This window comes from Eucalyptus grandis, chromosome 10 (assembly GCF_016545825.1).
Source record: "Eucalyptus grandis isolate ANBG69807.140 chromosome 10, ASM1654582v1, whole genome shotgun sequence".
Taxonomy (NCBI): Eukaryota; Viridiplantae; Streptophyta; class Magnoliopsida; order Myrtales; family Myrtaceae; genus Eucalyptus; species Eucalyptus grandis.
The window spans coordinates 14,336,851-14,360,578 of NC_052621.1; the positions used below are offsets into that span (position 1 = coordinate 14,336,851).

General features: G+C 39.0%; 2 protein-coding genes across 2 annotated transcripts; both read left to right on the plus strand.

The window, feature by feature from the left end:
• The first annotated feature begins 320 nt into the window (after positions 1 to 320).
• Positions 321 to 15,705, plus strand: LOC104421928 (clustered mitochondria protein). The gene is made up of 29 exons (XM_010034095.3): positions 321 to 505; positions 1,089 to 1,356; positions 1,991 to 2,052; positions 2,427 to 2,616; positions 2,701 to 2,841; positions 2,926 to 3,082; positions 3,172 to 3,365; positions 3,448 to 3,549; positions 5,016 to 5,151; positions 5,281 to 5,409; positions 5,750 to 6,143; positions 6,613 to 6,717; positions 7,779 to 7,897; positions 8,585 to 8,693; positions 8,772 to 8,909; positions 9,754 to 9,885; positions 9,969 to 10,139; positions 10,292 to 10,378; positions 10,982 to 11,116; positions 11,344 to 11,499; positions 11,929 to 11,997; positions 12,186 to 12,344; positions 12,676 to 12,732; positions 12,817 to 12,857; positions 13,448 to 13,567; positions 13,819 to 14,128; positions 14,205 to 14,312; positions 14,426 to 14,497; positions 14,859 to 15,705. The coding sequence occupies exons 2-29, from the start codon at positions 1,110 to 1,112 to the stop codon at positions 15,318 to 15,320; spliced, it is 4,302 nt and encodes a 1,433-aa protein (XP_010032397.2). The 5' UTR covers positions 321 to 505; positions 1,089 to 1,109; the 3' UTR covers positions 15,321 to 15,705.
• Positions 15,706 to 20,084: 4,379 nt separating this feature from the next.
• Positions 20,085 to 23,688, plus strand: LOC104421927 (FT-interacting protein 1). Its single transcript, XM_010034094.3, has 3 exons — positions 20,085 to 20,349; positions 20,503 to 20,560; positions 20,646 to 23,688. The coding sequence occupies exon 3, from the start codon at positions 20,718 to 20,720 to the stop codon at positions 23,112 to 23,114; it is 2,397 nt and encodes a 798-aa protein (XP_010032396.1). The 5' UTR covers positions 20,085 to 20,349; positions 20,503 to 20,560; positions 20,646 to 20,717; the 3' UTR covers positions 23,115 to 23,688.
• The last annotated feature ends 40 nt before the right edge of the window (positions 23,689 to 23,728 follow it).

Genomic DNA, 23,728 nt, shown 5'->3' on the forward strand with positions numbered 1-23,728 from the left:
ACATCAAGAACCCTTGCCTAACCGCACGTGCGGCAGCTCCGTCGTTTTATTTGACCGAATGTAACTGGGCGCGAAGGGCCTCTCCCAACATTGAGACCCCTTTCCAAGCCCAGTTATCGATGGGCCTCTCACTGCAATGGCAAATGGGCCCAAATGCAGGGAGAGGCCCATGGCGGCCCGCACGCTCGTGAATGATAAGCCTCCTCCCGGTTCCAAAAGCCGAGAGAGAAGACCCGGGAGTTGGGGTGGGGGGGGAGTGGCTATTGCCTCTATCATTCCTTTTTGCACATTATTATTACAATCGCAGCGCCCCCACAAACAACCCCACAGCAACACCAACAACAACAACAAAAGGGCGTGAGAAGAGAAGACGCCGCCTCTCTTCAGCCCATTTTCATAAACCCTCCTCCCTCCTCCCTCCCTTCTTCCTTCTCCTTCTCCTTCTCCTCCCATCCATCTTTCTCTCTGGAGTTTCTCTGCAACGGACCTGCCCTTCTCTCCGTGGGTAATTACTCTGGCCGCTCGCCCGCCCTCGCTACTCACAATCAACACCACAACCTCCTCCTCCTCTTCTTGGTCGTCAATCATTTGAGTGTTTATGTGGATGTTAATGTGACGGGTGTTCTTCAACTTTTAAATAAGTACTTTTGCCGCCGCTGCTGCTGCGGCGTAAATCCTCGCCTTGTTACTTGTGGAGCTTTCTGTGCGGGTCTCTTCCCTTTTTTTTTTTTTTTTTTTTGTTGTTAACCTCACTTTCGATTCACTGCGACGTTCCTTCTTTTCTTTCGATTGGATGGATGGATGGATTCTCTTGTGCTCTAGTAGTGTCCGCAGGTTTCCCTCCCCTTCATTGCAATTCGCATTCCCAGCCCCTCTCCCCGCGACTCAAATTACACGTTCCCCTCCCTCCTCCTCCTCCTTCATAACGTTCTTCTCTGTTACTTTTGTTCTCCACCACGTATTCCTCTTTGGAATTTATATAGGCTTATTATACTCGTTTGATTTCCTTCTGAGCCAGACTGCCTCACTGCTTTGTTTCTTTTTAAACTTTTTTTTTTCTTTTTTGGGGGCCATTTGGATTGACTTAGGTTCGGCACTGAGTTGGCGGAATGGCGGGCAAGTCTAACAAAGGGAAACATCGGAGAGCCTCCCATGCTGCCGCCAATTCTACGGAGGGACCACCCTCTTCGGATGCCGCCGCCGCCGCCGCCGCCGCCACTGCGAAAGAGGATGCAAGCCCGTCTGGGTCAGTCAAAGCTGATGCTAATGGAGTCCCGTCTGTTGGAGAGCCGGGTGGGGTTGCACCCGAGTTCAAGGACTCCGAAACTGCGGATGCAGCGACACAGTCGAAACAGGGTACGCGTTGCTTGCTAATTCGTTTTCCGTCCTTCTTGCTCTTTCGTATGAGGATGTCGAGAGGACGTACATATGCCCATCGATTGACTGTTAATATGTCATCCTCGATAAGAACTTGCTTTCTTGATTTCCCATTTCACCGCCCCACTTGACACGTACATCTTCTGCATCCTTCTTCACTCTTTTCTTCTTCTTCTTCTGTTTGAAAAGTGAGCGCTGGCGACTCTTCTGCAATGCTATTTTGAACTTTTCCTGACAAAATTGCTGGGATTTAAACATATTTCGCTGCGCCCAGTCTGGTTTCTTAGTCCTCCAAGTGAACATTTTTTCTTCAACTATAATGCAGAAGTGCAATCTTTGCCCCATCCCTCTTTGCTCCAATATGCTATTGTTCGACTCTTGCAAACGACAATCCTCTTGTTCTCCTTCCTCTGTCATCCTATATCTTGTTTCTGATCATATTTCCTAGATATCTAATAGGAGGGGGATCTGATTCGATTCCCATTCAATGTTGAGTAAAGATAGATGCATTGGATGGGTCAAAGTTTCAATTGGTCTTGCGGGTTTCGCCAATTTCATTTTTGCTCGCTCTACCATGTATTGTATTGTAATTGTTTGAACTCTGCTGTTGCAGGAGACCTTCATCTCTATCCAGTTCCTGTCAAGACACAAAGTGGCGAGAAGCTTGAGCTACAAGTACACTCCCTTGATTGCTCTTGCTCTTTTGATATTGATATATGGTTGTCTGATCGTTGACTTAGCTGCTGAGATGTTACCTTGCTCATGATGATTGTGCTTACATATTTAGTCTTAAATTGGCCTTGGCATCGTAATCATTGTACTCAGTTGATGTGAAAAGGGGTCAGCTATTTGGGATTCTTTTTTTTTTCTGTGCTCACTTATTTGCTGAGATATTTCAGCTCAAGATGATTGTGCTTTCACGCTGAGAATGAATTAGTCTCCCTGTCTTGATTACTGCTCCTAGTTAACAATAGGAAAGGTGTCACCAGTCTGACATTTTTTTTTCTGTGCTTTTAGATTAACGTACTATGTACTGTTCCCATTTGCAGTTGAATCCAGGAGATTCAGTGATGGATATTAGGCAATTTCTTCTTGATGCTCCCGAAACATGTTTCTATACATGCTATGACCTACTGTTGCACACAAAGGATGGGTCGACTCACTGCCTGGAGGACTATAATGAAATTTCCGAAGTAGCTGATATTACCGCCAGCAATTGCACCTTGGAAATGGTTCCTGGTAGGGTTCAAAGTCAAAGGACAAATTATTACACGATCAGATCATTTCTCTGCTTAATAATGCTGATTTTTTTTTCTTTGGCAGCATTATACGAAGACAGATCAATCAGGGCTCATGTTCATCGCACAAGAGATTTACTGTCCCTATCCACACTTCATGCCTCACTGTCAACATCCCTTGCTTTGCAGTACGAGACAACTCAAAACAAGGGGTTAGGTGCCAAAGGTGATGTCCTCTGTAACGATATTTAATTATTGTGCCTGTGCATTATTTAATAATACTTTCCATTTCCACTTCATTTTGATTCAGATACTTCGAAAATCGAGGTTCCAGAGCTTGATGGTCTGGGTCTTATGGAGGATGTTCCTGGTGCCCTAGGAAACTTGATATTACCTTCTTCAAGGGAGATAAAATGTGTGGAGAGCATTGTCTTTTCATCATTTAATCCTCCTCCAAGTTATAGGAGGTGGGAGCTTCTTTGCATCTTTGCATCCATTCCTCTTTGTTCTTTGAGTTTTTTTTTTGGTTGAACTTTTGGGTTTTTCTTATTTTCAGGCTCGTAGGTGATCTGATTTATTTAGATGTAGTGACCTTGGAAGGTAATACATTTTGTATCACTGGAACCACAAAAACATTTTATGTCAATTCAAGCAATGGAAATGTACTTGATCCAAAGCCTAGTAAGGCTACCGCTGAGTCAACCACCCTTATTGGACTCCTGCAAAAGATTAGTGCTAAATTCAAAAAAGGTAGTGCATGTGTGGTTTCACTTAGTATGCTGCTGTACAATAATTGGCTTTAACATATACTTTCTGTGTTATTGTGTTCAAGCTTTCCGTGAGATTTTGGAACGGAAGGCTTCTGCTCATCCGTTTGAGAATGTTCAATCATTATTGCCTCCAAATTCATGGCTTGGGGTATACCCAGTTCCTGGTGCGTCAAACTCTGTACTGGGCGAATTTATCTTCATGGTTGCAGAGCTGTGTTGTTTGATAATTTCTTATTTGTCAATGTGAATCATTCGATATCCTTCAAGCTTGTGATACAAATGCGAAGACGATTAACTTAAAAATATCATGCTGAGGTGATAGTTGGAGATGTATGGAGGGTAAGAACAGTCTGTTGTTTATTGTCTGAACTGTTCATTCTTTCAACCATTTGCGTTAAACAAGTGCATTATCTTCAACGATTCTCAGTTGTGGTACAGTAAGCATGGCATGCCTTTTGTTAGCCTAATGGATATGACTCTTTAATTTTCAATTAAGCCAGCAGAATTAATTGCTTCCTGACCTTCTTCCTCATTTTCTGGCTCTGCCGTCTCCTACTTTTTAATGTGTTCTGTACATATTGAAGTTTTATATTACACCTTTCTTTTTCATTCAATCAATATGTTAAAGGTTTTCTTTTTGGGGAGCAATGCATTAGTAATTTTCTATGTCTTGGGTTTATTATCATTTAACTTAAAGGAGAAGGAAAGTTTTAGGACTATGGAGAAACTGCATCTATTTGAGGAATTGTAATGCGGAGTCAATTGCTGGAGATAATCGACACGATGGCCTTAACCTGGACACTGTTTGTGAGTTTTGAGTTCTTGATTTCATCATGTGAAAGTTCTGGTGACAGAATTGAGAAGTATCTTTTTGTTGAAAAATAAAGACCTTTTATTGACTGGATTGCCTGATTATGGGTAGACAATGAAATTTTTTGTTGAAAATTCTTTGGGGGAACTGTGATTTATCCATGTTTAGTAAAGAATTTCCAGTAATAGCCAGAAGTTGCTGTTAAGAATGCTGTACTAGTTCAAGTCCCATATTGGCTGGGAGAGGCCTTGGGGAATGATTCATGAGGAACACTCACCCCTGAATGGTTATCTCAGTGAGAACTCTTTTTTGGGGTTTGGCCATGTGATACGAATGGTATCAGAGTAGGATCTCCTTTTAGTAGATGTATGGTCATGGATAGACTGGGCTTTAGTCAATAAATGAGAGTGGGGAGTGATATTTGGAATGAGAGGACTTGCATAAGGTGTGACTCTTGGGATGCTTCTAGGATGGCAAAGAGGAGAAATGGACCAAATCACACATTCAGATAGGGGTATATTGTTGGGCTATATGGGCCAGTGTTGATGAAGATTTTGGTGTCTTAAGTGGGAAATTTGTAACACTCCAAATCCCACATTGGTGGATGATTTCTTGTGATGTGTTTCATAAGTAAGATTATGAACCACACCCACCTTTAAATGGATAGCACCTTGAAGCTCCTTTTGCACTTGAGCTATGTGGAAAGAGTCGGTATTATAGGTGCAATTGATTTTTCTTTTCTCTTCTTAAGAAAAAGTGCTTGAAGCTGGCTGATGCCGCATCTCCTACTAATTCATATTTGATCACTTCTATCATCAGATCATAGAAGAGATGCTGCCAGAGCTGAAGATGCACTATCTCTTTCTTATGGTAGTGAGCTGATTGGCATGCAGAGAGATTGGAACGAGGAGTTGCAGTCTTGTAGGGAATTTCCCCATACAACTCCTCATGAAAGGTACACCAAATTACATGCTATGGATTTTGTCTGAATAAAACACAATTCAATTTGATGCTAATATTGAGTATGTGCAATCTCTCTTCCCCTTTTCTATGAATTGCTGGTAATGAATGTACTTCCTTGCAGGATTCTGCGGGATAGGGCTCTCTACAAGGTGACTTCTGACTTTGTTGATGCAGCGGTAAATGGTGCTATTGGAGTTATCAGCAGATGCATACCCCCGATCAATCCAACAGATCCCGAGTGCTTCCATATGTTAGTGCTTCTTGAAATGGTCGTGATCTTTTTCTATTTATATAAGAGTTCGTTCTCAAAGGATATCTCTAGGATTCCTTTCTCTAATCTCTATTTGGTTTTTTTAGCCTTCCCTGTTTATCTGCGCTTGAATGATTTCTTCCATGTTCTTCTGGTCGAGATAAATTTTTATTGATAATGGAAACTAATTTATTTCTTTAAGTTTGAGGGCTACAGGCTTGGCCTCTTTTGATTCTGTTGCCTGTTTCAATACCTTCTTGTTATGCTCTTATCACTTGGCCAGATTATTTCCTTTTTGTCACTTACTTGACCAATTATATGTATTTGTGTTTGCGTTTAGGTATGTCCACAATAATATATTCTTCAGTTTTGCTGTGGATGCTGACCTTGACCAGTTGTCAAAGAAACATTCATCTGATTCCAATTCAAAGGGTGAGAGCACAAACTCCTGCCACAAATTATCTGAGAAGGCTGCCACTGAGTTACTGAGTGCATCCATTGGAGTTACTGATGGAGAAAAGAACAAGTCAAATTTTGGTGAAAATGCTGTTAATATCCAGTTGGAACCTGATCTATCTGCTGAGACGCAGATGGGTGATAGTGAGCAGGCTACATATGCATCTGCAAATAATGATTTGAAGGGCACCAAAGCATATCAGGAGGCTGATGTCCCTGGACTTTATAATCTCGCGATGGCTATAATTGACTATAGGGGTCATAGGGTGGTAGCTCAGGTGGGTACAATATTAGTATCTTCCTTCTGTTGTGAAATCTCGCCATTATGAATCCTTACAAGGTTGACAGACTTATGACACGTATACAGATCACGTGTTAGATCTTTTTCTCTATTTCAAGCTGCAAATTGGATTAAACGCAGTCAAAACTTGATGCCTCCTCTAGGCTTCTATTTACTCATATTTGCTTTTCACATTCAAGTCAGTCTTCCTCATCAGTATGCTTGCCTCATCATGTTAGCTTCAAGACTTGGTGGATTTTTATGTTAATAGATAGCCAATTGCTGTAATTGTTAACAAAGTTAAAAAACTTGGTGATTTTGTCTATCCCCTGATTGACAATTTTCAATTGTCGTCTTCTCTATGCTGATTTTCTCCTGCTTTTGATTTTTAAATGGTTCCTTTATTAGAGACATCCACAATTTTTCTATGGCTTTATGAAGTCATTGTCTACACTTTTTTATTGTAGAGTGTGTTGCCTGGCATCCTTCAAGGGGATAAATCTGAATCCCTTCTGTATGGCTCTGTTGATAATGGCAAGAAGATATGCTGGAATGAAGATTTTCATTCCAAGGTAAGGGGTAGTTTTCTTTTGTTGGACATTCCATTCATAGCCTATGTGCAAGATATGTGCATACTCTTACAAGAACCATATATGGCTTTCGTCTTAACACAACCAATCGACCTGGCCTTTGTGGAAAGTTCTTCTAGCAGATGAAAAGACGAAGTCATACGTGAAATGCTCCATAATTTTGCTCCATGTTGGATCCTTTGTAAAGGAGAAATGAAATGAAAGAAGGCATATCTACTCGTCAAGTGAATATAGTGAAGAACCATTATTTCTGGTTTGTTATAAGAGTTCTGCTATACCATCTCGACTGCTGCAGTAGAATGTTTTCTTGGGGCATAAATGTGATAAATTCTGTGCAAAAATTCTGATAATTCCAGTTAATGTAGTTTTGTTATTTTTCTTATGAAGCGGAACACCAGCTAAGCATTTAGTTGCTTAAAACACTTTTCCATCTACCCAATAAAGTGCTCTCTGCTATGTGAATTTTGTTTTTCACATGCGCGCACGCACACAAGACTTGGTCATCATCTTCTCACTTCTATGAAGATGGTTGTTAAATCAGGATTTGGGTACTCAGTTAAGGAGTTGAGACCAAGAAAATTCTAGTTCAGAATCACGTAATGAATCAAATATAAGCAGCCAATGATTCTACTACTAGTTAAAATGGCATTTGTTTTTTGAAGCAGGTGGTCTGGGGCTGACTTAATATAGAATTGTCCTATTCTCATACAAAATTGGAGAAATGATTCAGCAACACTTCATTTTAAGTTGGCTGAAGTAAAAGACACAGTTATGAATGGCCAAGTGTCAATTCTGAATTTATATAAGTTGTGATGTAGTTTTTAAACCTTAAATGAACTACAGGATGATCCCATAGACATAAGCAAAAGCATCAAAATCTGTAGCTTGTGATAATGCCTTCTGCATAGACCTTCTATCCAAGCCCAGTTAAGGAAAACTGGGAATATACTGATAGGCATTTCATTAGTCAAGCTTGCACTTCAAATTTCTCAATCTGGCTTTCTGCGGTTCTCCATTATATGACCTGGTATTCTTGTCTTTAGGTGTTGGAGGCAGCAAAACGTCTTCATTTGAAGGAACATGCTGTATGTGATGCTTCTGGAAACATTTTCAAATTAGCTGCACCAGTGGAATGCAAGGGTATTGTGGGTAGTGATGACAGGTTATCCTCTTGGGGCAGCTTATTTCACCTCTTCTTGGTTTGCTGGTTGATATGTGATCATTTTTAAGTATAACATCACCTTTTACTCATAATTTGTTTGAACAATGTGCTTTCATTGTTCAGGCCATTTTTTATACTTGCTGCTTTCCTCCTCAATAATTTTTGCTTTCTTTTTTGCTTTTGGTTTGCACTAGTTCTTAAGGCCCCTTTCACATTATTCTAAGGGTATGCTTAACAACTTAACAATATAGTGAGCACCGTCTTTCTGCTGGAGAGAGAAAATTCTAATGGGAAGATGAATTAATTCCTTGATGATAGAAAAAAGAAAAGATTTCATTAACTGAGAAAGAGTTGAAATAATTGAGGACTACAAGTGTAAAGTTACATAGCACTTGGCTATGGTGATGTGAAGACTGGATCTAAACTTATGTAGGGCATGCGTCTTGCCATTTTTGTGCCACTATTGGAACTTCAAATTTGTTCTTGGCTGCAGCATCTTGCTAAAATGCAGTTGCTATGTTGATTAAAATTCCCATTTGTCAAACATGTTTTTTACATGGCATAAAAAACCGTAGTTGGGGGAACTGAGACGATATAATTGAAAATTTCTTTTCATTTCATCTGTATGTTATTTCTAGCGTGTCTCATAAGGTCCTCTTTCCATTTTACTCTTTTGTTTTGATTTAGGCACTATCTTCTTGACTTGATGAGAGTAACTCCTCGTGATGCAAACTATACTGGACCCGGCTCTCGATTTTGTATTTTGAGACAGGAACTAGTCACAGCTTTTTGCCAGGTAGCACATGCTATTGTTGTAGATAAGTGGGTCAGCCATCTTCATGATTTCTTACTTTAAGATTTTTCTATTGGGAAGGCCCAGGCTGCAGAGAGATCAAAACAGAGTTCAAGCTCTGATACTGTCCGTGACTCGCCAACCGATTCTCTAAGAGTTGCGGGAGATGACGGGCTTGGGAATGGTGATGCTGGTGCTGGAGAATTTTCTGACAGTAAGGTGGTTACCTTATCTTCCCCTTCAAATGGTATTGGGCAATTATACTTCAGTTCTATCCAGGCATTTGTAAACTTGGCATAATATCCCCTGAATGTCACATCATGACATTGTGTATATATCATTCAGATAATATACTATAGCATCTTTAAATTGCTGAATAGTCTCGGTTACTTTGTGCATGACTTAATCTCAAGTCCCGGCAATGGTTGACTTATGGCATCAAATGTTTTTTCTTGACTCTAAGAAATAGTTGATTAGTATGTAGAACTTTCTTTGTCTGTACAGCTTGTTTGAACAAGAACTTGGCATAATCTAGAAACCCAGCATTGTTCTAGGTGATTGGCGTTCTTTGTCAAAAGAGAGAAAATCAGTCATTCTGAGTAGATGCAGAAGTTTATGTGTTTTATATTGGCTGAAGTCGAGCAGGTTATGCCATTTCCATATTCAGTGTCGGAACTCTTTAAGGTGTTTGAAGGAATCAGTGGAGATCAATTATCCGTCTGGAAAGACTCAAATAGTCTTTGAGGGACTGGAATTTCCGTTTCATCGCTAAAAATATGAACATATTACTCTATTCTGAGCAGTATCTTTGTCTATCTGTGCGCTCACATGCAATTTTTTATATATTTTCCTTTGTGTTTGGGTACTCCATTTCCCAGACTTAATGTATTAGATGTGCCATTTTGCTTCATTCAAAGTGCTTTTATTATTTCATCTATTGAAGATTGGAAAAAGGCCAAAGTCGTCCTACATGGCATGAAAACTGAATTTTTCCCACTGCGCGTACACATAAGAATTTGCCCCACTTTGACCTTCTTGCTAAAATGATTGCTGCATCTTGCAGGACATCAGAGAAGAGGGGACTGATGCTGTGCAACAATGTGCTCCTGCATCTGCTGAAATCTCTGAATCTTATGATGAAATACTTTTTAACCCTAATGTTTTAACTGAATTTAAGTTGGCTGGCAATGAAGAGGCAAGTTTGGTATCTTGCAATTTGTTCTTATGTATTCAGAAGTCAGAACTGCTTATGCGTTTATTATGGCCTGTCTTTATTAGGAAATAGCTGCAGATGAAGAAAATGTGAAGAAAGTTAGTTTGTATCTAAAAGAAGTTGTGCTGCCAAAGTTTATACAAGATCTTTGCTCCCTTGAAGTTTCTCCCATGGATGGCCAGACATTAACTGAAGCCCTCCATGCCCATGGAATCAATGTTCGTTATATTGGAAAGGTAACTTTATAAGATAAAAGTTTAAGCTTATCTAAGGCTTCAAAGTCAGGCTTGAACAAAAAAATATCATACTTAATGAAGAAATCCTAGAAGTTGTGTCATATTATACATTAATTTACTCTTGACTTCTGCAAACTGCATCTTAATGACAGGTGGCGGATGGGACCAAACATTTGCCACATCTTTGGGATCTATGTTCTAATGAAATTGTGGTTAGGTCAGCGAAGCACCTGCTGAAGGTCAGTCTGGCTTACCAAGTAATTTGATTGATTTCTGAATTCTTGGGGAAAAAACTTAACCAAGAAATAAAGCTGCTTGGGTTTATTGCGGTTGGATATGTGATTGTTGGCTTATTGCTGCCTAAGTTTTTTTTTTGGGTCAATTTTACCTGCATTGAAATGAGAATTTTTTCCTGTTAATTACATTTACATTGGGAAAATGATGCATCACTTTTAACCTGGAAAATCTTGTACTATGAGTAAACATCCAAATTAAATGCATGTCGAGAATGTTGGCTGATCTATGCATGGATAACCAAGTTCAGGTGACATATATCGTGGAATAAACTCTTTAAGCCATAGCTGCTAATAGGCTTACAGTTTTCTTTGGTGTGAAAACTTGATAACTGCAAGCATAATTTGAGGTATTTGCGTGCACGAAAGCTTTTCTGAGTAAGTGGTGAAGCTTTTGGTTTCTTTGACTCTGAACGTTGAATCTTAAATTTGTCTTTTTTTAATATCATCCAATGAAGCTGATAATGGTCCTTTAGTTTCTTGAGCCTGTATTACATGATATGCTATGGTTGCAGAGACCAATCTTATTGTTCATTATTGATTTTGCAGGATATTTTGAGGGATACGGAAGATCATGATCTTGGTCCTACAATATCACATTTTCTCAATTGCTTCTTTGGACAGAGTCAGGGTATTAATCCAAGAGGGATGCGTAACAATGTGCAGTCTAGGATCCCTAAGAAGGTACATTATAATTCTCTAATTTGCCATTCTTTCATTAGTGGTGATATTTCAGGCAGTTATCTGTGTTTCTGTAACAGTATGTTAGGAAAGGGGAGGCGTCTTCCTAACAGAGAAGTCACTGCATCTTTTTCGCTTGAGAAGATTAAGCTAGTCGTATCTAAAGCAATAGCTTAGTTTAGCATCAAGGGAAATGTGGTCATTCTATTTATAATGTTGATTGTCTTCAGGACCAAGGGGGCCACCAATCTTCAGGCAAGTCTTCAATTGGGCAAGCTAGATGGAAAAGCCGAGCATCTGTGAAGAAGATTCAATCTTCATGTATCAATATTAGTTCAGAGACTGTATGGTCTGACATTAAAGAATTCGCAAAGCTTAAATATCAGGTAAGTTCTCTATGTCCTTGAGTGAACCCCTAAGGTAGAGAGCTTCAGGAATTAATCTGGACGCGAGGTGCATAAATCTGCGGGCATGTGTAAGACTAAACCGCCGGTTGGTTGATCTCATCTTCGCTGAATCAAGCTACATAAAAAAATAAAAAATAAACTTTTAACTCTAAAATGCTTTAGCCTGGTAGTGACCATTTGCATGATGTTGCACTCTTGAAAGTGCATAGAATCCTCAGGACCTGAACAAGCGTATGTTAAACATAGTTTGCAACTTAGATCTGTTTCCCATCCCCTATAATTTTGCATTTTCTCCAAGGAGCAATTAATTGACCTACTGGTCATATGCTTGAGAAATTTTCCATGTTCGTCACTTTTGTTCTCTTATCCACCAACTTGTCCAACCATGTGTCTTTTTTTTTTAAATAGTTTGAGTTGCCGGAGGATGCAAGACAACGTGTGAAGAAAGTTGCAGTTTTGCGTGACTTCTGCCAAAAGGTTTAGTTGAATTTACATTTTGTTTTATTTATTTGAGTATGCATGACATGAAACTGTGTTTGATTAGATACTTTCTGGACTGTGAAGGTGTCGGAGAGAGAAAATTGTCATATATCTTATGGTGTTATTAAATAATTTCGGGATGCCCAGGTGAATTTGTTTAATGTGTTTGGATGTCTTCAAAATAGGTTGGCACATCTATTGCTGCTCGCAAGTATGATTTCGGTGCTGCATTACCATTCCAAACATCTGATATCTTGGATATCCAACCTGTAGTGAAGCATTCAATTCCTGTATGTACCGAAGCAAAGGATCTTGTGGAACTTGGGAAAGTCCAACTGGCAGAGGTAATGGCTGTTTATGTGTTTGTTCAATTTTCTATTGTTTCAAATTTGGGGTTTTTAAATTTAATGTAAAAGTGATGTGGCGGTTTTATTCTGTAGAGAATTTGAGGTATTGGATAGTGAATTTATGCCAAATTATAAGTGAAAGAAATCAGGTAGATCAGATACATGCACCTTTTTCATCTGTTAGTAATGCGTAACAATTATCCGGGTTCACTAAGCTTTCTTTATTTATTTTGGCAACTTTTGAGAACAAGAAAATTTAACCCCTTGATCAATTTTTCTTTCCCATAGGTTTAAGACTCTGTTAAGTCCTTTCACCCTTCTGTTTCAGGGAATGCTCAGTGAAGCATACACATTGTTTTCGGAGGCATTTTCAATGCTTCAGCAGGTACATATTGTTTCAGTCCATTAACATTGTCTTATGGATGTGGTTCATCATCTTTTGTCACATCTTTCAATTAATGTATTGCAGGTAACAGGCCCAATGCACCGAGAGGTGGCTAATTGCTGTAGGTACATATCATAATTTGAACCTTTCATGAGGTTGCAGTTATAATTTTAATTAGTTTATTGCCATGAACCTCATGAGAACGAACAATTTTTGCTGGAATGTCGGATATAAGCTGGAGCTTTAATTCTTGACTGCAATAGCCTTGTATTTGTCTTGAGGAAATGACACAAACAGTCCCCAAACTTTGACCCAATGTGTAATGTAGTCCCTGAACTTTTAATATGTTTAATTTAGTCTCTGAACTTCAGATACATGTTCAATTTAGTCTGGGGACTATATGAAAATGTTCGATGTTTTCCCTGATTTTAAATTAATGGAAGGACTATATTGAAAATTTTCATACAGTTCAGGGACTATGTTAAATATGTATCAAAAGTTTAGGGACTACAATGAATAAATTAAAAGTTCAGGGATCATATTGCACATTGGGCTTAAGTTCATGGACAATATTGAACAAATAAAAAGTTCTTGGACCATATTGCACATTGGGCCAAAGTTCAAGACCTATTTGAATCATTATTACTATTTATCTCTATTTTCTGGTTATAAAACAAGTAATAATGTGCTAATTTTTTTTAATTCAACTCTGCAGGTACCTTGCGATGGTTTTGTATCATGCAGGAGACATGGCAGGTGCCATAATGCAGCAGCACAAGGAATTGATTATAAACGAACGTTGCCTGGGTTTGGATCACCCTGACACTGCCCACAGGCACTGTTCTTTCCCCCTCCCCCAGCCTCTTCCTTCTGTTTCATAAATATATTGGTGGTTGGATATGATTATCAAGTCTATCTTGTCAATTGTTGGTGTAGGATGTAGGACTTCTTTCTTTGGATGTTTGAAAGTTTATGCATGTTGATTTTCCTTGATTAATGCTGATTTTAAAAATCCATCCTTCCTTCCCCAGCTTTCTCACTGGTGTTATTGTGGGTATAAATCTTTGCAATAATTCCTATTTGCAGCTATGGAAATATGGCTCTCTTCTACCATGGACTTAATCAAACAGAACTTGCTCTAAAGCATATGGCACGGGCATTACTCCTGCTTAGTTTGTCATCAGGCCCTGATCATCCAGATGTTGCTGCAACATTCATAAATGTTGCAATGATGTACCAGGATATGGGAAAGATGGATACTGCTCTTCGTTATCTGCAGGAGGCATTGAAAAAGAATGAGAGGCTTCTAGGGGAGGAGCATATTCAAACTGCCGTATGCTATCATGCACTTGCAATTGCATTCAATTGTATGGGTGCCTTTAAGCTCTCTCATCAGGTATGTATGTGCTTCAAGCAATTAGTCCTTCAATGATGTGCTGTGATAGATGACTGATGTTGCCTTGTCATGCCAGCATGAGAAGAAAACTTATGACATACTTGTTAAGCAACTTGGTGAGGAGGATTCACGGACCCGTGACTCACAGAACTGGATGAAGACATTCAAAATGCGTGAACTTCAGGTAAACAGATGATATAGCTGGTTGACATAATATTTGCTTTTGGACAGTTGTTCATTCTTATTTTTATGTTCTATTTAACTCATCACTTTGCTCTGTCAATGTTACGTGGGCAGATGAATGCACAAAAGCAGAAAGGCCAAGCTGTGAATGCAGCTTCTGCTCAAAAGGCTATTGATATTTTGAAGGTACCTTTTTATGACTTTTTGTGCTTGGCTAGATTGTTTCCATCTATGAGATATGTTAGTGGTAGGGGCATGGTCTCGAACATATGGAGGATAAAGAATTTGGAAAAGGCGATATTTTTTAAACATATCTACCAAAAGTCACATTTCATGCCACTTATACTTTCCACCAGAGCTTTGTAGACAAAACTTCAGCCATGCTGGTTTGCTGAAAGGTAAAGGTCCATCTGTGTCGCTAAAAGGATGTTGAGGTTCCATTTGAACAATGATGTTCTGCTTCCCTGCAATATTCGGCTTCTTTTATGAAGTTTGTGATTCAGTCAACCATCTGTGAGTGTGTAATGGTTCGCTTTTTGCTTAACAGGCTCATCCAGACTTGATACATGCATTTCAAGCTGCTGCTGCATCTGGTGGGTCTGCAAGTTCCAGTACATCTGTTAATCAGTCAATTAATGCTGCCATTATTGGCGAAACTCTTCCGCGAGGAAGAGGGGTTGATGAAAGGGCAGCACGAGCAGCAGCTGAAGCAAGGAAAAAGGCTGCAGCTAGGGGTCTCTTGATACGTCCGCATGGTGTTCCTGTCCAAGCTTTGCAACCCCTTACACAGCTCCTCAATATCATCAATTCAGGAATGACCCCTGAAGTAGTTAATAGTGAGGAAACTGATGGGTCCAAGAAGGAAGTCAATGGCCATTCTCAAAATGGCACTGAAGATGAGAAAGACCAAGTAGCGTCTGCAGAAGTTCAGCCGCCAGTTGGACTGGGCCGAGGCCTGGGATCCCTTGAAACAAAGAAGCAGAAGGCAAAGCCGAAAGTTGCGGATTAAGTTCAGAGGGCAGACCATTTGAGTACGAGGAGTTTTCTCTACAAGTCGGATTACAGCTGTGCTATGATGTTTTCAAAAATTCAAAGCACCGCGGCAGTTTACTGATAGTACCCATCAGTATGCTCATGCTTCTCAATTGGGCAATTTTTTTTTGCTAATGCAAGATTCAGCTCGCATGCAGTCGGGTTATGAGAAAGTTATAGTCAAAATAATCTTGTCATTGTTTTGTTTTCATCGTTACGAAATTTTGTTGGCTATTGTATTGCTGATGTTGTTAAAGCATTTAAAAGGAGTTTTTGCATTTCAATGTATTGTACGAGGCGACTTGTAAACGAATTTTAGAAGTTCCTAATAGAAATTTCAATGAACCATGGCATTCTATGCTGCCCTTTGTCCCCGCTGATCTCTCGCGGTAGCAGATGGGTTTCATCTGGAGTCTAGAGGATTAAATTTTCAATAGGTTTTGGACATCCTCGCAGACAGTGAAGCCACTGAAGTGTGTCTTCAGTTAAGAATCCAACTCCTTTGTTGATTAAGCTTCACCTTGTTGCTTGCACCTTTGCTTCTGCTGGTTCCTGTATGGATCTTTTTACCATGCTAGAACCTTTTGGTACATGCCTTGCTGCTGGAGGGAAGAACTTTTCCTCGTGGAGGCATGATAGGACGCTAGTCAATTCGGACACGCACTTTATTCTTCTTTCTCCACTGAGAAGCAACGGTGGAGCAAACAAACCGCAAAGAGGAACAGCTTGAGGGGGGAAGCCACCCGACAGTTGAGCCTATTAAAAGAAGTAATAATTTGGCCAATCGCCTGTAGTATGGCGCAACCGCTTGCATGGGGCTCTAAAGGTTAATGGTGCATTTGCTTCACCGTGCAATGAGTTAAAAAACATTTCTATCGACTGACTGGCAGCTTATTCAAATCATAACACGTTAGTTTGCCGACAATTTTATAGAAATACAAACAGTTATGTAACTAGTTACGTGTTATTTAGTCACCAATAAATATGATATTGATATTTTAATTTACTTTTAAATTTCCCACTATTTCTATAAACTGCTAGTATTAACTTGTATAGCTTTCTAATGCATTAAAGTCACAAACTCTTGTAAAAAATTACGAACTCTTACATGAGTTCATTTACCCACTTTTATTTGGCTGTTTCAATAACCAATATTTCCAAGAATCAACCACTATTTATTTATCTTTTCTTTTGATAATTTGTAAAGCACAGGGAGGAGCAACCATTGCTAGATCTTACCATGAAGGTCTCCAACTATTGCGGAATATTTGGATTGACTCATAACTACTCTACACCACTTGCCACTTGACGGCTTGACACTTTTAGCTAAAGTTACACTCTCTTGGCAACTAACAATAGCAACCCCCTCTAGACCTTACCAATATTTATTTACTAAATTTATCACTGTGTAAAAGTTACTAAGTCTTATAATAAACTCCTAATTTTAGTTTAAGTGATTTACCAACACTTCACGGACAAAGTCACCACCTGGTATTGGCTTTAGTAAGTACTATTAAACTCAAGTTACTAACTTTATCTAGTAATTGCAAAATTACATGAGTCCCCTTTCTAGTGTATATTCAAATGTAAACTTAACAAGTTGGAAATCTCCCCAAATAAATGTGGTAAATTATTGGAACAGTTGAAACTTTTAAAACAATAAAATAAAAGCCGATAAGTTACTTAAATAAGGTTGGAAATTTCATGAAGAGTTGGTGACTTAAGTTCTGCAAAAAAATAATGTTGGTAAATTATGTGAATGTAGTTGGTAATTTTGAAAAGAGTTGGTAATTTCGTGTAAGTATAGTGATTTAACTTGTCAGTAGGCTCTCCAAATGAACATTTATAAACTATTGAGCCATTTTGTACGTTTGACACAATCAAATAAAAGTTGATAACAAACTCAAATAAGAGTTGATATTTTCTTATAGGAGTTATCACCCTTCTGTGGGTTGATAAATTACCATAAATGTTTCTAAATTATTGGAACAATTTATAGTTTTAAAACAACCAAATAAATGCTGGTAACTAACTCAAACATTGATTGGTAACTCAATCTAAGAGTTGATAAATTGAGCTCTGGAAATAAATGTTTGCAAATTATTGGAATAGTTGGTACTTTTAAAATTAGTTGTCATTTAGTGGAAGAGGTAGTAACATGTGGGTAAGTTCAACAAATCTGTTGAATTAGAGGGATGGTCGGCAATTTCCAAAAAAAATGTAGTGAATGTTGGTGGCTGGTAATTTCTCAGAAAAGTTAAGTAACTTGGACAAGTTGGTAATTTTTTGCCAAAAAAAATAAATACTAGCAGTAATTATTAGTAAAAATGGTAACTTCGGAACAATCACACATATATGAGTGGTAATTTCCTAAAATATTTGATTAATTTAACATCTTGGTAACTTGAACAAATATATTTTGGTAAAGTATTGAAACGGCTGGTAATTTCGAACAATCAAACATACTTTGGTAAGATAAGACTCGACAAGTTGGCGAGCTTCGAAAATGAAGTTATTAAAACTGCTAGTAATTTCGAAACTAGCAAATAAATATTGGTGACTCACTCAATTAAGAGTTAGAATCTAAAACTAGTTGGTCACTTAACTTGTGAAAAATTAGTAAATCACATAAATCAAGATTGGTAGTTTTCTATAAGAGTTAATATCTTTGGCACGTAGATAACTCCAAGAAATAAATATTGGTAAATTATTGAAATAATTGGTAATTTTGAATCAATCAAATAAAAGTTGGTAAGTTGACTCATATAAAGCATGTAATTTTCTATAAAAGTTAATAACTTTAACGCGTTGCTATGTAGATAAATACTGATAAATTATTGAAATAGTTTTTTTTTTTTTGGTAAAGAAATAGTTGGTAACTTAGCTACGTATCAATATTTTTTTGGTAAATTATTGAAATAGTTAGTAGTCAGCAAATGTCGACAATTTCATGAAAATGTTGGTAACTTAGCTACGTGTTATCGACCAAATAAGTTGCCAATCAAAATTTTGTCACTGATAGATTTTGACAATTACCGACGTTTTTCATGTTTTACCATTATAGAATAGTGTTTCAATTTTTGTCCTATGAAACTAGTTTTACCTTTACACTAGTTCGTCATAGATCAACATGTACTTCGCAATGATGGGTGCTCCGTCAAAGACATTGTAAATTAACTACCAAACCACAAGCACAATAGAGCAAAGGGGAGGATACCTAAGGCTTTGTTTAGTTCACAAGAAAATTTTTAATTTCTATTTTATATTTCTATTTTGAAAATAGGAGATAGAAAACCCATTTGGCAGCCCTTGAAAATTGCTCTTTTTTTTTTTCCTAAATGACAAAACCGGTAATTCTTTTCAAAATTCAAATCATAAAATCAAAATTGAGTTTTGTGATGTTTTCATTATTTTTCCATGTCAAACTGGAAAAAAAAAAACAGGGGGCTAAAAAAACCATTTGAAAAGCTTTCTTTCATGATTTTGGCGAAATATAAGCATAATTTAATCACATTTAATCCTGAACAAAGCTCTCTGTCAGATAATTGAAAATGGAAATAACTGTTGTTTTTAAATTTGCAATATAAACAGAGTACCATTTTCTAAAACAAAACAGGAACCCTGAGATTCCACCTCTTTTACTTTTCCCCGAAACTCAATTCAGTAGGAGGAGGTGTTGCTTACTTTTTTCTTTTTCTTTTTTGTCGGACAGGTGTTGCTTAACTCAAGTCATATGCATTGTTAAATGAGATGAGATCTATATAACTCCCACCCAACTAATAATTTATGTGAGCAGGACCCACATTATTCGGTCGTAATTAAGATTTTTATTCTCAATTTAGTGTATGCATTCCATTCTCAATCTTATAATAACCGTTTGGACCTATCTGAATTTAATAAAAATAAAGATGTAAAGAGTTTATCCTGTTGTTTATTCTCAGTTTTCTTGTAAACCTACTTGATTCATGAAAATAAGTTTTCTCGAGAGGAATAGAAATTTTGAGCGCATGATTTTGATGTCCAAATGATACGTCAATGGGGTCCTGTTAGTTTACTGCCTTACCCTTGTTGATTCACAATATGATCACTTCAGGATTCCTTTAACAAAGCTTCAAGTAATCTCCGATTAACGAAAAAGCTGGAGGCCAACTCAAACAAATAAAATACATGCTAGAAGGTGAGAAGCCAAGCTTCGGAACAGAAAATAATGACAAGAAGATGAATACGTGAAGCGTCCAAAACTGAAATAGAGAAGATCGTAGCAGCAACAGCTAATTACTTTGCATTGAAAATGAAAACATGGAAATTTGATGTCTGTTCTATTCTGTATGACCGATAGCGTTTTCATATGATGTTTCTCATTTTGAAATGAGAATGAAAATTGGCTAGATCAACTCTGCAATCAAATGTTGGAAAAAAAGGTCCATTTCTGTCCTGGTCCTAGTCCTTTCCTCCAAGCATATCAAGCAAAATTTCATGCTTTCTCTGCACTTTCACTATTTCTTCCCCAGCAGGCTTCTTCATCAAAGCATTCCTTTCTTCTTGAAAACAAACTCAACCTCTAGTCACTGTGCTTCGAAAGGAAAGAATCTGAACTTTCTCATGCTCCTTAGCTGCCTTCATTGTTGGGACTTCCTTGCTTCCGAATTGAGTCTAAGCTTTCTTGTGGGCTTCTGGCCCACTTTCTGCATCCTCTTATATCAGAAGAGTAATTATGAAAGGGGCCATGAAGCTGCGATCCATATATCACCTTTAGCTACTCCAAGAAAACAGCCAATGAGAACTCGATCCAATTTGGAAAAAAAAACTCCTCGATTTTGTTGAAATCAAAAGCTGCATTTCAAGCCATTCAAGCCATTCAAGTTTTCTCAGAAGAATAACTTGGGATGTTTCATTTTCCTGCCTAAACTTCTTGAAGGGCTGTGATCCTTGCTAGAATATTGCAAGGAAGGCAAGGAAGCATATCAAAGACTCACACTTCACGTGGTTCTTCCAATTCATCAAAGGTGAGATTGGTAAAAAATTGTTTGTCTTACCATAGTACACCATAATTTACTCTTTCTCTACAACTCTGGGTGAACGAGATTCTGGCCAAGCAAACATGCTGAGAAGCTTATGCTACTTCCCATGTTTCTCTAAACACTCTCTTGCTTTGGCAGATTCAGGACAGAGGTAGTTGAACTTGAAGCCTATATTCTTTTAGAGCTAAAACATCAGGTACTTTTGAACTCTATATGTGCTGAATATGTTTTTATTGATTGCTCATCAGAATCTCAATTAAGTGAGGTAACTCATCTTGCAGAACAAAGTGGTGCTGTTAAGCTAGCACACATTATTTGGAATACACCTAGCAAGTCAAGCTGGTCCATTCACCATGCAGTCAGCTACTCTGCCAGCCTCAGCAACTGATCCAGATGATTATAAGGTCAAAGATGCCAATCCTGAGCTTGGCGAACGGTGGCTGAACAGTGGATCATATGGTGGCAGAGGGTGGATGAGCAGCGAGAGATTCACGAGCACATATGACCTTGTAGAACAGATGTTCTATTTATATGTTCGAGTTGTAAAAGCAAGAGATCTTCCTCCAAGCTCCATAACTGGGAGCTGTGACCCTTATGTGGAGGTCAAGTTGGGGAACTATAGAGGAAGAACGAGGCATTTTGAGAAGAAAATGAACCCAGAGTGGAACCAAGTTTTTGCTTTCTCTAAGGACAGAATCCAATCGTCAACACTCGAGGTTTTTGTGAAGGATAAGGAAATGGTGGGAAGAGATGATTATGTTGGCAGAGTGGTTTTCGACCTGAATGAAATTCCTACTAGGGTTCCTCCTAACAGCCCTTTGGCTCCACAGTGGTATAGGTTGGAGGACAGGAGGGGAGGAGGGAAACTGAGGGGAGAGATGATGCTGGCAGTATGGATGGGTACTCAAGCTGATGAAGCCTTCCCTGAGGCATGGCACTCTGATGCTTCCTCTGTCTATGGGGAAGGTGTACATAATGTTCGATCAAAGGTTTATGTGTCACCAAAGCTCTGGTATCTCAGAGTGAATGTCATTGAAGCTCAGGACGTGCTTCCCAATGACAGAAGCCGATTGCCAGATTTATTTGTCAAAGCTCAAGTTGGCAGTCAAGTACTAAGGACAAAGATATGTCCGACTCGCACAACCAACCCACTGTGGAATGAAGATCTGGTTTTCGTGGCAGCTGAGCCTTTCGAAGAGCTTCTGGTCATCACAGTTGAAGATCGAGTTCACCCTTCAAAAGAGGAAATGATGGGGAAAATAATTCTCCCGCTCGACACATTTGAGAAGCGGCTTGACCACAGGCCAGTTCATTCTCGATGGTTCAATCTTGAAAAGTATGGCTTTGGAGCCTTGGAAGCAGACAGGAGAAAGGAGCTGAAGTTTTCTAGCAGGATTCACCTGAGAGTCTGCCTCGAAGGTGGATACCATGTCTTGGATGAATCAACCTTGTACATAAGTGATCAGCGACCCACGTCAAGGCAGCTTTGGAAGCCGCCAGTGGGCATATTGGAGGTGGGTATTCTAAGTGCACAAGGGCTCCTCCCAATGAAGATGAAGGACGGTCGAGGGACCACAGACGCATATTGTGTGGCAAAGTATGGCCAGAAATGGGTTCGGACAAGGACGATTCTTGATACTATGAATCCTAAGTGGAGCGAACAATACACATGGGAGGTCTACGATCCTTGCACGGTGATGACCTTAGGGGTCTTCGACAATTGCCATTTGGGTGGAGGTGAGAAGTCAGCTACAGGCAGTGCAGCAAGAGATTCACAAATTGGCAAGGTACGAATTCGCCTCTCGACACTAGAAGCTCACCGTATCTACACACATTCTTACCCACTTTTGGTTTTGCAACCACAAGGGGTAAAGAAAATGGGTGAGTTACAACTAGCATTTCGGTTCACTACCCTTTCTCTCGCCAACATGATCTACGTCTACGGACACCCTTTGCTACCAAAAATGCATTACTTGCAACCTTTTACTGTCAATCAAGTAGACAGTCTCAGATACCAAGCAATGAATATTGTCGCGCTAAGGCTTGGGAGAGCTGAACCTCCTCTCAGAAAAGAAGTGGTGGAGTATATGCTAGATGTGGACTCACACTTATGGAGCATGAGGAGGAGTAAAGCCAACTTTTTTCGCATAATGTCCCTCCTTTCAGGAATGATTAATATGGGCAGGTGGTTTGGAGACGTCGGTAACTGGAAGAACCCCATGACATCAGTGTTGGTTCACATCTTGTTTCTGATACTAATATGGTACCCAGAGTTGATACTACCAACTCTCTTTTTCTACATGTTCCTCATCGGATTATGGAACTACAGGTTCCGTCCGAGGCACCCACCTCACATGGATACAAAGATTTCATGGGCAGAGGCTGCGTACCCAGATGAGTTGGATGAAGAATTTGATACTTTCCCTACTTCTAGGCCACACGATGTTGTCCGAATGAGGTATGACAGACTTAGGAGCGTTGCAGGTAGGATTCAAACTGTCGTGGGCGACATAGCAACACAAGGAGAGAGACTGCAATCCTTACTCGTCTGGAGAGACCCAAGAGCAACGGGCCTTTTCATTATGTTTTGTCTTTGTGCAGCCGTGGTGCTCTATGTCACTCCTTTCAAAGTAGTGGCCCTAGTGACGGGGCTGTATTACTTGCGGCATCCTCGTTTCCGGAGCAAACTGCCTTCAGTCCCAAGCAATTTTTTCAAGAGATTGCCTGCTCGCACAGACGGTTTACTGTGATGAAACAATCATCGTACTTCTGGTTTGCCCACTGTTTCATATTAGATGCATCCTATCTATGTACTGACAAACTGCTTTGTATAATATAAGGGTATTGTGTGTACTCTATTTGGGTGCTGAAGTCGAGCTGGTATTGCAATGTTTATGTCCACCGTCAAAGATAAATTGTACTTGTCTCCATAGAAATCCCACAATGCATCTTCAGCATGCTAAAACCATGTCAAAAACACAACAAGCACCCTTAGATCAACAGCAAAACAAAATCGATTGCATGGCAGAATCAGCCCACAAAAGATGAAGTTACTGATTAATTTCGTGCAGAGTTCACAATGACATTCCGCCTTAAGATTAGATTACTTGAAATTAAACATAAATTAGATGGCATCAGCTGACAACAAATTCCACAGGACGTACAAAACAAGATTTGGTATGAAGTCCTTTCACATATAACCCAGATAAATAGATGGGAGATGACCAAGTCCTCGATCTCAATAAAGAAGGAGAATACGGTCAAATTTCACATAAACCTTAACCACAAAATCGATTGCATGGACTATTTCTCCAAAGGAAAAGGCCTTCTGCAATTAAGAATGACATCAAAGAAGCATGCCAAA